General features: G+C 36.7%; 1 protein-coding gene across 1 annotated transcript in view; it reads right to left on the bottom strand.

Annotated features, from left to right (window-relative positions):
- Positions 1–14,302, bottom strand: part of BAZ2B (bromodomain adjacent to zinc finger domain, 2B) — a 110,603-nt gene that overhangs the window by 74,767 nt on the left and 21,534 nt on the right. Inside the window, exon 2 of the mRNA XM_008563981.1 lies at positions 5,722–5,868. Within this exon, the coding sequence (XP_008562203.1) occupies positions 5,722–5,866 (145 nt within the window). The 5' untranslated portion in view covers positions 5,867–5,868. The remainder of the gene's footprint in view (positions 1–5,721; positions 5,869–14,302) is intronic.

Raw genomic sequence — 14,302 nt, 5'->3', positions numbered from 1 at the left:
GTGAGGGAAACCAAGAGTTTGGTTTTGGATATATTAAATTTGTTAAGTTTGAAATGTCTATGAAACATCTATGTAAAATATGTATGCTCAAGAGCTCAGAGAGAAAGTTCATAGGCGGAGTCTTCATACGCATATATTAAAACAAAGAGATAAGAAATAAGAGGCCTCAGGACCTAGACCTGGAAAATGCAACATTGATGAGTAAAGGAATCTGCAAAAAAACCAAAAAACTAAGAGTGGTATCATGGAAGCTAAGAGGAAAGATTTTCAAAGAGGGAGTGGTCAGCTGTGTCAAATTCTGCTGAGAGGTTGAGTGAGATGAGAATAGAAAAGTCGCACTAGTATGGGTTGAGATGTGCATGAAAGACAAAGAAAAGCTATATGCAGCTATCTCTTTTGAGAAGTGATGTGTGAAATTTTGGCAAAAAGTAGGGCAGTAGTATTTGGGGTGAAGGAAGGGTTTTTGGTATGTATTGTTTTTTTAGGATGGGTGATACTAAGAATATGTTTTTATACTGATGTACACGATTCAGTAGATAAAGAAGGATTAATGATAACAGTATAGCAGGAATGAAGTCTTTGAAAAGTCCTTTATACTCTTTAAAAAGGAAACAAGATATATTTGCTATTGTCTGTGAGGGGGAAGAGCCATATCACTTTGAGTTAAGCATTTCTTCTATTCGTTAAATTTATATTCTTACATAGAACAGTATATCAAAAGAGATGTGTAATAAGTATATACAAGCTGTTAGATGCATTACTAAAGTACTATTTTTTTAAAAAAAGAAAAGAACTGATGAAATGGAAATAAAGCTCATATACATGTATCAGAAAAATTTATTGCAATACATAGGCGGGGAGATATAGCAGGGGGGCTATAACGAGATGAGCTCAAATCGGTATTTAATTGTTTCATTCAACATTTGTTTCAACCTCCTGTTAGTGAGTGTTCCTGTGATGAAGGAGTTGATGGCTAAAGACATTTACCAGTCTCTCTTGCAGTCAGGGTTCCAGAAGCAATTTAGATTCTGTCAATCAGATGTGTTTGGAAAGAATTAAGAACAGTTAACCTAGGTGATTGGCAGCACATGAAATATCCTTTTTGGTGGTTCAGATCTAGCAGACAGGACAGACTAGCCCTGGTACCAGTTCTGTCAGTGGTTTCTGATTGCAGGTAAGGGGGTATGATCATGGAGCCAGCAGTTGGAACAGTGATGTTCTGATTGAACTGAGGTAATTTCCTCAGCAGTTCAATCTGGCGGTAATGCTCTGAAATCATGCATGTGGGCCAGGGGCCACTTCTTCAGTAATTTTATAAGTACCTAATTGCTTACATTAAATCTCTTCCTGCTTAAAATAGCTTTACTGATTTATGTTATCTCTAGCTGAATTTATTGATATAATAATCAACAGCCCAAACTGCTGAGAGTTCCAAAACCAAAAAGCCAATTCAGTCTGTCACAATGGCCTTATCACTATGTATTTTTCGAAGCGATACTAAATGAGAGGTGCTATGGTCTGAATGTTGGCGTCTCCCCAAAATTCATAATTTATAAACAATAGAAATTTATTCCTCACAGTTCTGGAGGCTGGGAAGTTCAAGATTAAGGCTCCAGCAGACTCAGTATCTGATGAGGGCTCATTCTCTGCTTCAAAGATGATGCCACCTTGCTGTCTCCTCACATGGCAGGAAAGGGAGCAAGGCAGCTCCCTTCAACCTCTCTTATAGGACAATAACCCCATTTGTTGAGGGCTCACATCCCAGAGGCCCCATCTCTTAATACAGTTAAACTGGCATGAACACTATCATTTGATCTTCTAAACAGAGAGGCTCTGTCGCATATTCCCTATACCACTCAGGGCCAGAATAAAGTTTGCTTTTTCTGAGGAAGTGATATACTTACTAGCAGTAGGGTAAGGTGAGGCACGTAATTCTTTATATTTTCCTTTTGTTCTTAGCAGCTCTCTAGTTAAGTTTTTTGTTCAATATCTGTGGTTTTCTTCAGCTAAATCCTTTTTATTTTTTAGAGCCTATCTTTTGATACTTTGGTTGTTTTTGCTTATTGTGCCTATACATTTACTGAAAGCTGCCCCAAATTATTTTTTAGCAGTAGACAGTTTTTTTTTTAAAATCATTCTTTCAGGGAAAGGAAATATTACTCTTCTGATAAGAGAAAAAAATATCCATATATGCAGGTAGCCTTAGATGAGTCAATCTTTAGTGTTATTTTCTGCCCAACTTACTATAATAAAACTAAAGATGTATTGTGAGAGGCAATCTTCCAAGGGCCCTGAGTCCCTGCATGTTATTGCTGGACATGCCAAGAATGCAAGGCCTTGACCACTCTTTAACTGGGCTATATCTCAGGATTGCATTTGCAGTGAGCAACCTCAAAGGATGAGGTAACATCTCCTCCCACACACAGAGTGGGCTTGCTGTCATTTACTATAAAAGCAGTGGATTCCTCAAGCTCAGTGTTCCTCAGCTGTGACACAAACTCACTGAATGCATAGGATCCAACTGGGCCTTTTCACATCACCCCTGTGGGACTTGGGTGTGGGGAACAAATGCCAACATGATGCTCATGTTGTTTGCTGTGCCATAAGCAAAAAAATCTCTGATCCAGGAGTCTCATATCTTCTGCCAGCATCCATAATAGCAACAGGCTAATTAGTAAATTGGTATAATTTCAGACTCTGACAAGGTATTGATTTGACAGAAGGTAGTTGATGACTCCAAGTTTGAAAGCAGGCTTGAATTACATCCTTTATAACTCAGAGTAATTCCTATAGACATACCGTTAATGAAGATAACAGAGAAATAACTGTTTTCCTAAAATAAAATAACTGTTTAAAACAAGAGAATGACCTCAAAGGGCCCATTAAAGAACTGTTGAGGTTGTGACATTCTAAAGATGAAAATTGTCTAATGAGAAGTTATTACTTAATGTACACAGAGTTTATGTTCAGGAGGACGAAAAAGTTTTGGAAATAGATAGAGATGGCGGTCACACAGCACTGTTAATGTAATTAATTCCACACAATTGTATGTTTAAAAATGCTTAAAATGGCAATCATTATGCTATATATAATTTACCACAATAAAAAAAAAAAACCACAAAAATTCTGGTTTTTTGTCTCTACGTACTAAAAAATGTGAGGAGACTGAATTGTTTAAGATTCAGTGGTCAGGCCCATTATCACTCTATAATTTTACATTATAATGGAGAGAAGTACCAGGCAATGTATAGGCCAAAAATAATGAAGCAAACAAGGAAAGAAAGGAAATTATAATAAACTGAGTTATACAAAACAACTAGCATTCTCTTAAGTAGCTTATTTGTTGGAAGGGAATGAAAGGCTTTATTTTATACATGAACCATAACACTGAAAGTCAAAAACAAAAACTCATTTTACCTAGATAGTGAATAAAACTCAAGCTGTAGGTACTAAAATTATAATGTGAAAGTAAGTGATATACTTCTGTCTAAACAGAAATAAAAGATACTTTGAAATTCAGAGTAAGCATCTCAATATAAAAACTCTACGTTATTTTTTATTACCAAATAAATGATTTAAAAAAATAAAGAATCCCTTTCTAGACAAGATTTTTGACGTTATTCAGCAACTCAGCATACCCCACCCCTCTGCAACTCCCAACCACCAGTAACAAAGAATAGTGACGAACATATGACTAATCAGAATTGTAGGAGGCAGGGGGGGGGGGCGGTGAAGGGGGGAAGAGGAATGGGTAAATGGACACAAAAATCAACTACAATGTATATTGAGAAGTTAAAAAAAATAAAAAGAATTGTAAGTAATTCCAGTGTCATTAATTCAGAAAACTAATGGGAAAAAAGTGTCTGGAAAACTCCAGGCTCTATATTCAAGGATGCTATTAAAATCTTCAACATAAAAAAAGACATTTCTCTAGAAACATATACATATATATATATATTAAAGATTGATCCAGACATAAATGCAAAAAGTAACACAGCAGATTAGGAGAATACCTTGAAAGGAGCTGACGACAAAGGAAAGAGGAAGAAGAGTAACAAAAAGCTAGAAAGAATAAATTATAAAAGTTACAACTGTGTGATCATTTAAAAAAAGTAATCTAAGGTGAAAAGCCAATCACAACATCACTATTTTTTTTTTCCTTTTTGTCTTTTTTCGTGACCGGTAACGGGATCGCAACCCTCGGTGTCGCGCCCGCACCGCGCTCAGCCAGTGAGCGGACGGGTCTCTATATGGGATCCGAACCCTCGGCGGGAGCACCGCCGCACTCCCAAGTGCCACACTCAACCGAGTGCGCCACCGGGCCAGCCGACAACATTACTATTTTTAAGCACAGGATATCATCAATGGACCTTAGAGTCCAGCCATCATTTAATAAGGTAAATGTGAGAGAAGTTGTTAAATTACTTGGTGAAGATTTGTATGGTGCAGAAAAGGAGTTGTTATACAGATTTAAAAAAACAAAACCAAAAACACCTATTTTAGTTATTTTATAATCACTAACAACATTTTAGAAAATTGTTGTATAATTATAGAATAATTAAATAACATCCTTATCATTCCATTGATTAGATAAATGAAAATATATACTTGACAATTTGCTAGGGTATTTTATAATCAAACAGTCCATATTTATGCATTTCATTTATGCAAAATTATAGATCTAATTTGAAAAGGTAAAATATTTTGTTCCACTGTTTACAAACATAATATAATCTACAAGACAAAAAGTATTTATGGTTAAATTGTTTCCTACAGATAAAGAAATGAATTATCAAGTTTAGGTGTTAAAAAAAGGATGTATTCTACCAAACTTGTATAAAAGGGCAAAGAACAACTTTGGGGATTCTTAAAGATACCTTCTACATAATTGATCAAAACTGAGGATGTTTTCACTTTTGAAATAAAGCTCTGTGTTTAGCAATATGAACTTTATTCATGTTTTTTTTTGGGGGGGGGTTTGTCTTTTTTTTTTTTTTTTAACTGACCGGTAACGGGATCGCAACCCTCGGTGTCGCGCCCGTACCGGGGACCGGCAACAGGATGGCAACCCTCGGTGTTGCGCCCGCACCACGCTCAGCCAGTGAGCGGGAACCGGTCTCCACATGGGATCCGAACCCTTGGCGGGAGCGCCGCCGCACTCCCAAGCGGCGCACTCTCCAGTGTGCCACCGGGCTGGCCCGAACTTTATTCATGTTTGAGAGAAACTTGCCATGCTCTAAATTTTTAAAATATTTTCTGTGAAATAAATGGTCTGTCTTAGTATACACCTGTGAACTGGGGTAGTCGGAGCTTGTGAAGGGCATTTCAAATACTAGAAGCAAATATAGGGCAAAGGGTGCACAGCACTGGTACTTAATGTTACCACCAAGGACTCCTTTTTAAATGTTCACTTCCTCATGGGCCTTATTGTTTTAAAAGACTACACATTTATTAATTTATTAATTAAAATGGTAAAACAAATTAAGATACTAGGTTAAACTCTCAAAGAGGATTTCTAATAAACATGGAAAGCATGGAATAACCAGAGCTACCCCAGTGGAAAATCCAGAAGAACCAAAGAGACCAGATGTTTAACCTAGCCACCGTTCAACAGGTCAATGGAGGTCATGAGAATATTTTATTCAGAGCTCAATAAAACACTATGAATGCAAATCATGAAAAGGATGGCATTCTACAATTGAGTTAATAAAGGGTATTCACCACATGGGTTGATTGTAGAGCTAAGTGAAGCAGCTACAGTGGAAAGGCCGCCTTTTGAAACTGCTGAAGCCACAGAAGGTGTAGAAGCTGAAGTTGGGGTAGTAGAGGAGGCTGTTGAGGATGGTAACCTTTCTCCAGACTCCATATCTATAAGATGGGGAGAAAACTGTTAATTCTCAGTATTAGACAGTAGAATTATTCAAAAGAATTATATACATTTAAACTTTTTGCATACTTTAAAAAAAAGAAATAAACTGAGAAATGCATGTTCTTCATAAAGATAAAATAAGGATAAAAACAATAAAAAATACTAATTTATGAAATAAGTTTAATATTAAATATATCAAATCCTTTTCTAATAGATTTGCAGTATTCTCATATCCAACAAATTAATAAATCACCTCAACATCTGTTCACTTGTAACATAATTCCCACATTATCTTAATGAATCAAGAAAATATCACCACATTGAATTGCATCCTTGGCTTCTAAATTCAGACAGCAATATCCGTGTGGGTCTTAAGAGTCCAAGATTTGGCCTGGTAATCCCCGATATAACAAAGGTTCCCCCCAAAAAGACAAATACGTTTTAGAGTTTTTACTGGAGGCAGGTTTGAACTATGCTTTCAAAATGGCCTTAGTGTGACTGCTTTATAATGACCAAACCACTTCTAAGCATCTTTATTAATTGCTTCACTATTGTGGGTAGAATCTTGCATTGGTTTTATTAGAATAGTTCATGTTGATATTAAAAATCCAGAATACAATTGGCTATGGTCATTTTCATACTCCATGCATGCACTGTCTCATAATTAAGCAAGGAAATCATTAAGTTTGCAGATGCTACAAGGAATATACTACCTATAGAAAGAAAAAAAAAGATATTGCTCACCTATAAGTGAATTTATGATCAGCCACATGTAAACTCACCATTTAAATAATCTGACTATAGAAAGATTTCTGTACTGAATTCTATATCCAACTCACATTTCTAAGAAATGTGACTACATTTTCTAAGAAAAACGGTTTAATTTTATTTTAAAATATTGACTGGTTAAAAATAATGCAAGGTTAATGTTTAAATGTTGACTGAATCCATAAAGTATTTAGATAATTTTTCTCACAAACAGAGACATATGGGGAAGGTAATCTTGGGTTCACACATAGCTTCATTAGTAAGACCATTTCAATGAACTTTTGAATCATATACAATTCAAAAACTTTTCTTCATATTCTGGTATTGCTGTCAATCACCTCCATAAATGACAGTACTGCTATGATAAGTATGTCCATATTCTTACAGAATCCTTCCTTCTCTTTATCAGTATTCATCACAGAAAAGGTGCCATTGCTCCTGATGGCTGCATGGGACTAATGGTAATGGGCAGACTTTTGGGTCAGCAACAGTCACTAATGAACTCTGAGACGCGTGGCTGTCTGATGGCAAGGCCCATGGCTGACACCTTTCTCCATAAATTATTTTCACCAAGTCTCATTTCACTAAATACAAGAAAAGTAGATTCTTTACCTAGAAAGATTTCATTTAAAGAAGTCTATTTTTTTCTTTATAGCTGTTAAACTCATTATCTCAAAGAATTCTGAAATGTACTATATTTGAATGTACTATTTTCTAAAAAATAGTGAAAGGGTTTTTTTTGTGTTTTAGTCTTTTTTAAAATTTATCTTTGTATTCCACAGCAAAAATAATATGGTGACATAACAACATAGACACTTTAGCTGAGTAGTTGGTATATAAGAACTCGATAAATAAGTCATTACATTTTTCTGTACAATAATACACTATAAATTCTAGGTATTTCTTTTTGTTGTTATAACTTTATCCAGGACTAAAGTAAGTACAACTCAAAAGGTAAAATAAGTAGTCTCATATACATATAGGTCATTAGAGATTACTTTTCCTGAAGAAGTAATCTGATAATATTTGTTAAAATTAAATATATATATATGCTTGGATACTGCAATTCTAATTTTTAGAATCTTTTCTGTAGAAATAAAGTACCAATAGGAAATGCAACATACACAAAATTGTTTGTTATAATATTAGCATTTAAAAATAAAATAAAAGTGTTTGAAAATAAAACAAAATTGAACTCTGGCAGCTTCTGGTCAAGATGGCAGAATAGACAGTCCCCAGTGTCACTCTCCCACAAATCAACCAATTTACAACTATTAAAAAGCAACAACAGCCAAGCTGGGGCCGCTAGAGCTCAGGGGAAGTGGAGGAGAGACGTATGGAGTGCATGGAGGCAGAAGAAGCCACGATGAGAGAAAGAAAGGATCACCCCCCCCATTTCAAGCCCCAGCGCTTCAAGGATGGAGCTGGTGAGCACATGGAGCAAGAGCTGGCAAAAGCCCCAGCTGTGCCCTTCAGATGAAGTTGCTTGGAGGCGGCAGGGGAGAAGAGGGCCTTGGTGCCCCCAGAACAGCAAGACCACTGACAGGGTTCCCATGGACCCACATAGGAGTGAGGACCCACTCAGAGGCTGGTGAGACATCACAAGGGACCTGCACAGCCTGCCCCACGGGAAGTGTTTGGACAAGCAGAGGTGGTTGGGGAGACCGGCCCACCAGGAGAACACTGGGGCACAGCAAGGACAAGTGATCTGCCCCCCAATCAGCACAGGACCAATCAGAGGAGACTGGTCAGGAATACAGAACTGCAGGGATGCCATTTGCTGAAAAGACTCAGGACCAGACCAGAATTTCCACAAAACCCAGGTGTACTGGACCTCACAAGACCCAGAAATACATATAAGGCCAAAAATTAAAACCTGAGCTGTACAAAAAGCCTTCCCCAGGGAATATCAGCAAAACAGCAATTTAGCTCAACTACAGGGCTCAAGTGCTGGTCCCCACAGGAAGTTCCCCCATTTCAGAAGTAAGCAAAGGACAACAAATTAGTTCCAATGCAGAGTTTAAGAGGTAGAAACAGTGAATAATCAAACACAGAACTGGAAGAAAAAAAAAAACCCACAGATCAGAGATAAAGTTTGATATTAACTGGTAAAGATCTGCCACCACCTAAGAAAACCTATAAAACCTACAATGACCAGAAGCCCCCAGGGCTCCCAAGTCAGGGAGTGGGGAGGGCTCTAGGCCTCAGCCACACACCCCCAATGACCATACCCAGCCCAGTGATGAGCACCCGGTCTCCAGCAGAAGCTCCCAGGCTGAGCTGGGGCAGTGGGGGGATGAGGGCCTCAGCCACATCCCCCAAAACATGCACCCACCCCAGCGATGACCACCGAGCTGCTGCTGGAAGTGCCCCAGGCTCCCACCAGGACGGTGGGGGTCCAAGGGCTTCAGCCACAATCCCCTGACATCTGCATCCAGTCCAGCAATGACCAAGCTGCTGGAAACCCCCTGGTCTCCCCTACCAGAATGAGTGGGGGGTGCCATGCGCCTCAACCATGACCCACCTCCTTCGACCTCCTCCCGCCCTATTTCCCTCCCCCTTCTGCTCTCCCCTTCCTCTCCAACTGCTCTGCAACATCTTAGAATGTAAAAAACTAATAATATTAATAAATAAATTTAAAAAATAAATTAATAAAAATAAAAATAAATCTGGCAATAAGAAAGAGTGGAACTAGAGCTAGTAGTATAAGATAAGATTGGGGGCCTTTTTTAGTTTCAGTAAAGGTGTACTTTTCTCCTCCAGTTTTGATTTTTTTTGTTCATTTAAGGGAGAAATAGCTTAACTTTTAAAAAATATATGCTAATGCAGCCATTTTCCATAGAAGTTCTATTATATACATTATTGTTCATATATTATTTCATTTCAAATATTTTGATCCTAGATATATAATTTTAGCCAGTATAATCTCTTAGGTGACTAAGTATTCTCCTTATATATAAAGTGCTATTCTTTTATACTGGCCTTAAATTGTTTTGAATATGTATTTCTTAGTTCCAGTAACAGGGAACATTTGGGAGACATTTTTGATTGCAACAACTGAGAGGGTGCTAATGGCATTAAGTAGATAGAGGCCAAGGATACTGCTAAATACCCTACAATGCACAGGATAGTTCTCCCTCCAAACCAGAATTATCAAGTGCAAAATGTTTTTTTTTTTTTTCCTTTTTGTCTTTTTTCGTGACCGGTAACGGGATCGCAACCCTCGGTGTCACGCCCGTACCGCGACCGGCTACGGGATCGCAACCCTCAGTGTCGCACCCGCACCGCGCTCAATGAGTGAGTGGACTGGTCTCTATATGCGATCCGAACCCTCGGCGGGAGTGCCGCTGTGCTCCCAAGCACCGCACTCTACCGAGTGCGCCACTGGGCCAGCCCTCAAGTGCAAAATGTTAGTAGTGCTAAGGATGACAAACCCTGATCTAAAGTCTCAAAAATTGTATTACTTGGAATTCAACTAACCAAAACTTTCGTTTAAGTAGTAATTCTACTTAACTATAACAGTAAGCTGATTCAAGCTGATTTTGTTGTTATTTTCTTAAAAATTTCATTTTTTTTTCCTTTTTGTCTTTTTTCGTGACCAGTATTGGGATCGCAACCCTCGGTGTCGCGCCCGTACCGCGACCGGCAACAGGATCGCAACCCTCGGTGTTGCGCCCGCACCGCGCTCAACCAGTGAGCGGACCAGTTTCTACATGGGATCCGAACCCTCGGTGGGAACGCCGCCACGCTCCCAAACGCTGCACTCTACCGAGTGCGCCACCGGGCCGGCCCAAAAATTTCATATTTTAATTGCTCTATACATTAATGTATAAAACAAAAATAGTAAAAATATATTGGGGTATGTATAGCATATGTAACAGTAAAATGTATGAGAACAATGACACAAAATATGGAAGAGAAGAACTGGGAATATAAAATAGAAAGTTTCCTGGATTATTCAAGCTCATTTTGATAATCCAAAGCCACTGCAATAGATTAAAAAAATTATATTCAACATATCTTTTGTGTCAGCATACCCCTAAGAGTCTAATATTTTACATTTTGTCCAAATTGTTTAAAACTGATAAAATATGTAATTAATGCACATCATAATGCTCACTCAATCTAGATAACATAAATTTGCTGTATTTTACAAAAATGATATTCATCTATAACAATCCTGAGAACAAAAATCATAATTTATGAGAATGATAGACCACAAACAACTTCTCTGCATGATTTTATGTGCTACAAAAAATATGATGATCAATTGTTAATGATAATACTGTTCAGATTCATGTCTATCAATTATCTCTTTTTTGTGTAATCATAGAGTTTATGAACACTGACAGCTGGTGGGTATAAACCTGAACAGATGCAAATAGGGAGGGCAGACTTGTTGGCTAAGAAATGTAAACATGATCAGTTCCCCATGTTTCAGTTGCACTAATATTTCAGTACTAAACATATAGCTATAGAATAAAGATTCAGAAATTACCCATAGAAATAAATTTAGATATTTCTCCTGAAAGGAGTTTTCTTAAAGAATGAGTTTACCTGAGCTAACAATAGCAAAAGCTTTCTATGGGAGTTCAAAGCACAGAAGCAGATTCAGTGAACCCTTACTTTTTCTTTAATAATTTAATCTCAAGTGAAATACAATAATTAGGAAGAATATCAGGAGATAGTAACTTTACTGTTTCTCTTGGTTTAGTAGAACCACTAATAGAGTTCTACAAGTCCATTATTTTCTAAAAGTTCTGACAAAGGCTTTTATATAACTATTTCATTAGACAACTTCTAGGCAACTGAACATTTGCACATATAATAATTTAAGATACTAAGCAGCAAAATGAAGCAAAAAAAAGCAACAAACAAAATTTTTTCTGTTAAGGGACTTTGGGAAATAGGTAATGGAGCAGAAATACCTTATTGGACAGCAGACTAAATTATGTTTGCAGGAAAATGATTCTTTTTATTAAATGTTTACTTGCTTACATTTTCAGAAATATTTCTTTCAAAGAATTATGAATAGTATATTGTGGTTTAAAACACAAATATGTAAAGTAGATTGATGTCCTCTGTCACTTGACACATTTTAACTATCACTCTAAACAATCAAACAATTACATCCTCAAACAAAAACCAGCTGGCAATCAGGTGCTCCATGCTTCCCTAATCACTGTTTCCTTACCTGAAAAATGATGAGATCAAATTAAACTAGCTCTCAAATAAATACCTATCAAAGTTTTATAAACTTGGTGGTTAAAACAAACAATCCAAAAAGGAAACAAACTAAAACTAAAACACACACACACACACACACAAATTCACAATGTATTGAAATATTTAACAATTTAATTACATTTTTTCTTATCCTTCCTTTCACTGGTCTTGATTCTATTTCAAATGTGTCATGCTAAATTATAGATTTCTGTTAAATCTTTTAAAGATTTACTCTTGTCTTATTTATACCTCAAGAGATCTGATGATGAGAAAATTATCCAAAAGTAAAGGACTGGTTTTTGCATTGCTGTGTAAATAATCTATTCTGGGAGTATACTTTTCCATCCAAAGGATTAAATATTCCTTTGCAATGAGATATCTGTGGGGAAGAGGTTATCCTAAGACATATGAAAAAGATATAAGAATATTAATGGAAGATTTGAGCAAGAATTAACAACTGTGGATCAATAAAACCACAGGTATGATCTATGAATTTAAATATTGACTAGACTTAGAAATTTCTAACAAGGATAAAAAGGTTAGAAAGATAAAAGGAGAGACAATGTATGGGTAACTGTTCCTTTTATGTATACATTCAAGGGGCTCACAAAGAACAAGCAAAAGATGTAAAGTTTTGCTTACGTAAGAAACACAATTAAAAGGTTTTGGTATGATATGTCTTTATTTTCATTAGTTTCAAGAAATGTTTTGATTTCCTGTTTAATTTCTTCTTGGATCCATTGGTCATTCAGGAGTATGTTGTTTAATTTCCATGTGTTTGTATAGTTTCCAGAGTTTTACTTGTTATTGATTTCTAGTTTTAATCCATGGTGGTCTAAAAAGACACTTGAAATGACTTCAATTTTTAAAAATTTCTTCAATGTTGATTTGTGACCTAACATATGGTGTATCCTAGAGAATGTTCCATGTGCTGATGAGAGTGTATATTCTGTAGTTGTTGGATGAAAAGTTCTGTAGATACCTGACAAGTCCAATTGATCTAAAGTGTAGTTTAAAACCTATGTTTCTCTGTTGATTTGTTGTCTAGATGATCTGTCAAATGCTGAAGAAGTGTGCTCAGGTCCCCAACTATTATTGTATTGGTATCTATCTCTTTCTTTAGGTCTAATAGTGTTTGCTTTATGTATCTGGGTGCTCCAGTGTTAGGTACATATATATTTATGATTGTTATATGTTCTTGCTGGATAGATTCCTTTACCATTATATAAAGGCCTTCTTGACACAATAATTACAATTCCTTGAAGTTGATACGACAAGCGAACAGATATGAGGTTGTTGGGAGGGACGGGGGAGAGGAAGGTGGAAGGGAGGTTTCAGTAGTGGGCCACAATAACCAACCACGTTGTACTGACAAAATAAAATTAAATTAAAAAAAATATATATATAAAGGCCTTGTCTCTTTTTATGGTTTTTGTTTTATATCTATTTTAACCAATATAAATAGGTATTCCTGCTCATTTTTGGTTTCCATTTGTGTTGTATATCTTTTTCCATCCCTTCACTTTTAGTCTGTGTGTGTCTTTACAGGTGAGGTGAGTTATCCTGTAGACAGCATATAGTTGGGTCTAGCTTTTTAATCCAATCAGTCAGCCTGTATCTTTTGAGTGGGGAATTTAATCCATTCACATTTAGCATTGTTAACGAAAAGTTATTGTCTTAATCCTGACATTTAATTATTTTTCTTCTGGTTGATTTAAACATCTTTTGTTCCTTTCTTTCTCTTTTATTGTTTATCTTCAGTGTTCATTGATTTTTTGAGTTGGTTTAGTATAGTTTCTCTTTCTCATTTGCATATCTGCTTTACCAGTGGTGTTTGTTCTTTCTCATGTATTCGTGGGGGTGATTATTGTTTTGGGGGTTCCAGATGCAGGACCTCCTTACGGACTTCTTATAGAGCTTGTTGTGTGGTGCTGAACTCCTGCAGCTTTTGTTTGTCTGGGAAATATCCTATTTCTCCTTCCTTTCTGAAGGATAGCCTTGCCGGGTTAGGATTCCTGGCTGGCGGTTTTCTCTTTTAGTACTTTGAACATATCATCCCATTCTCTTCTGGCCTGTAGGATTTCTGCTGAGAAGTCTGCTGTGAGTGGGATGAGGACTCCCATATAGATGACTTAATGATTTTCTCTTGCTGTTCTTAAGATTCTCTCTTTGTCTTTGAGTTTTGACAGTTTGACTACAATGTGTCTTGAAAAGGACCCTTTTGGATTGAATCTGTTTGGAGATCTTTGAACCTCTTGGATCTGGAAGCCAGTATCCCTACCAATACCTGGGGGAAGTTTTCTGCTATTATTTCATTGAATATGTTTTTCAATGCCTTTTCTTTTCTCCTCCCCTTCTGGAACACTGGTGATTTGGATGTTTGTGTGCTTAAGGTGGTCTGCTAGCTCTCTTAGATATTCTTCATTTTTAAAAAATTCT

The sequence above is a fragment of the Galeopterus variegatus genome, unplaced genomic scaffold (genome assembly GCF_000696425.1).
Source record: "Galeopterus variegatus unplaced genomic scaffold, G_variegatus-3.0.2 Scaffold178, whole genome shotgun sequence".
Classification (NCBI taxonomy): domain Eukaryota; kingdom Metazoa; phylum Chordata; class Mammalia; order Dermoptera; family Cynocephalidae; genus Galeopterus; species Galeopterus variegatus.
The sequence above is the reverse complement of the archived record's forward strand: the minus strand, read 5'-3'. Positions and strand labels throughout refer to the sequence as shown.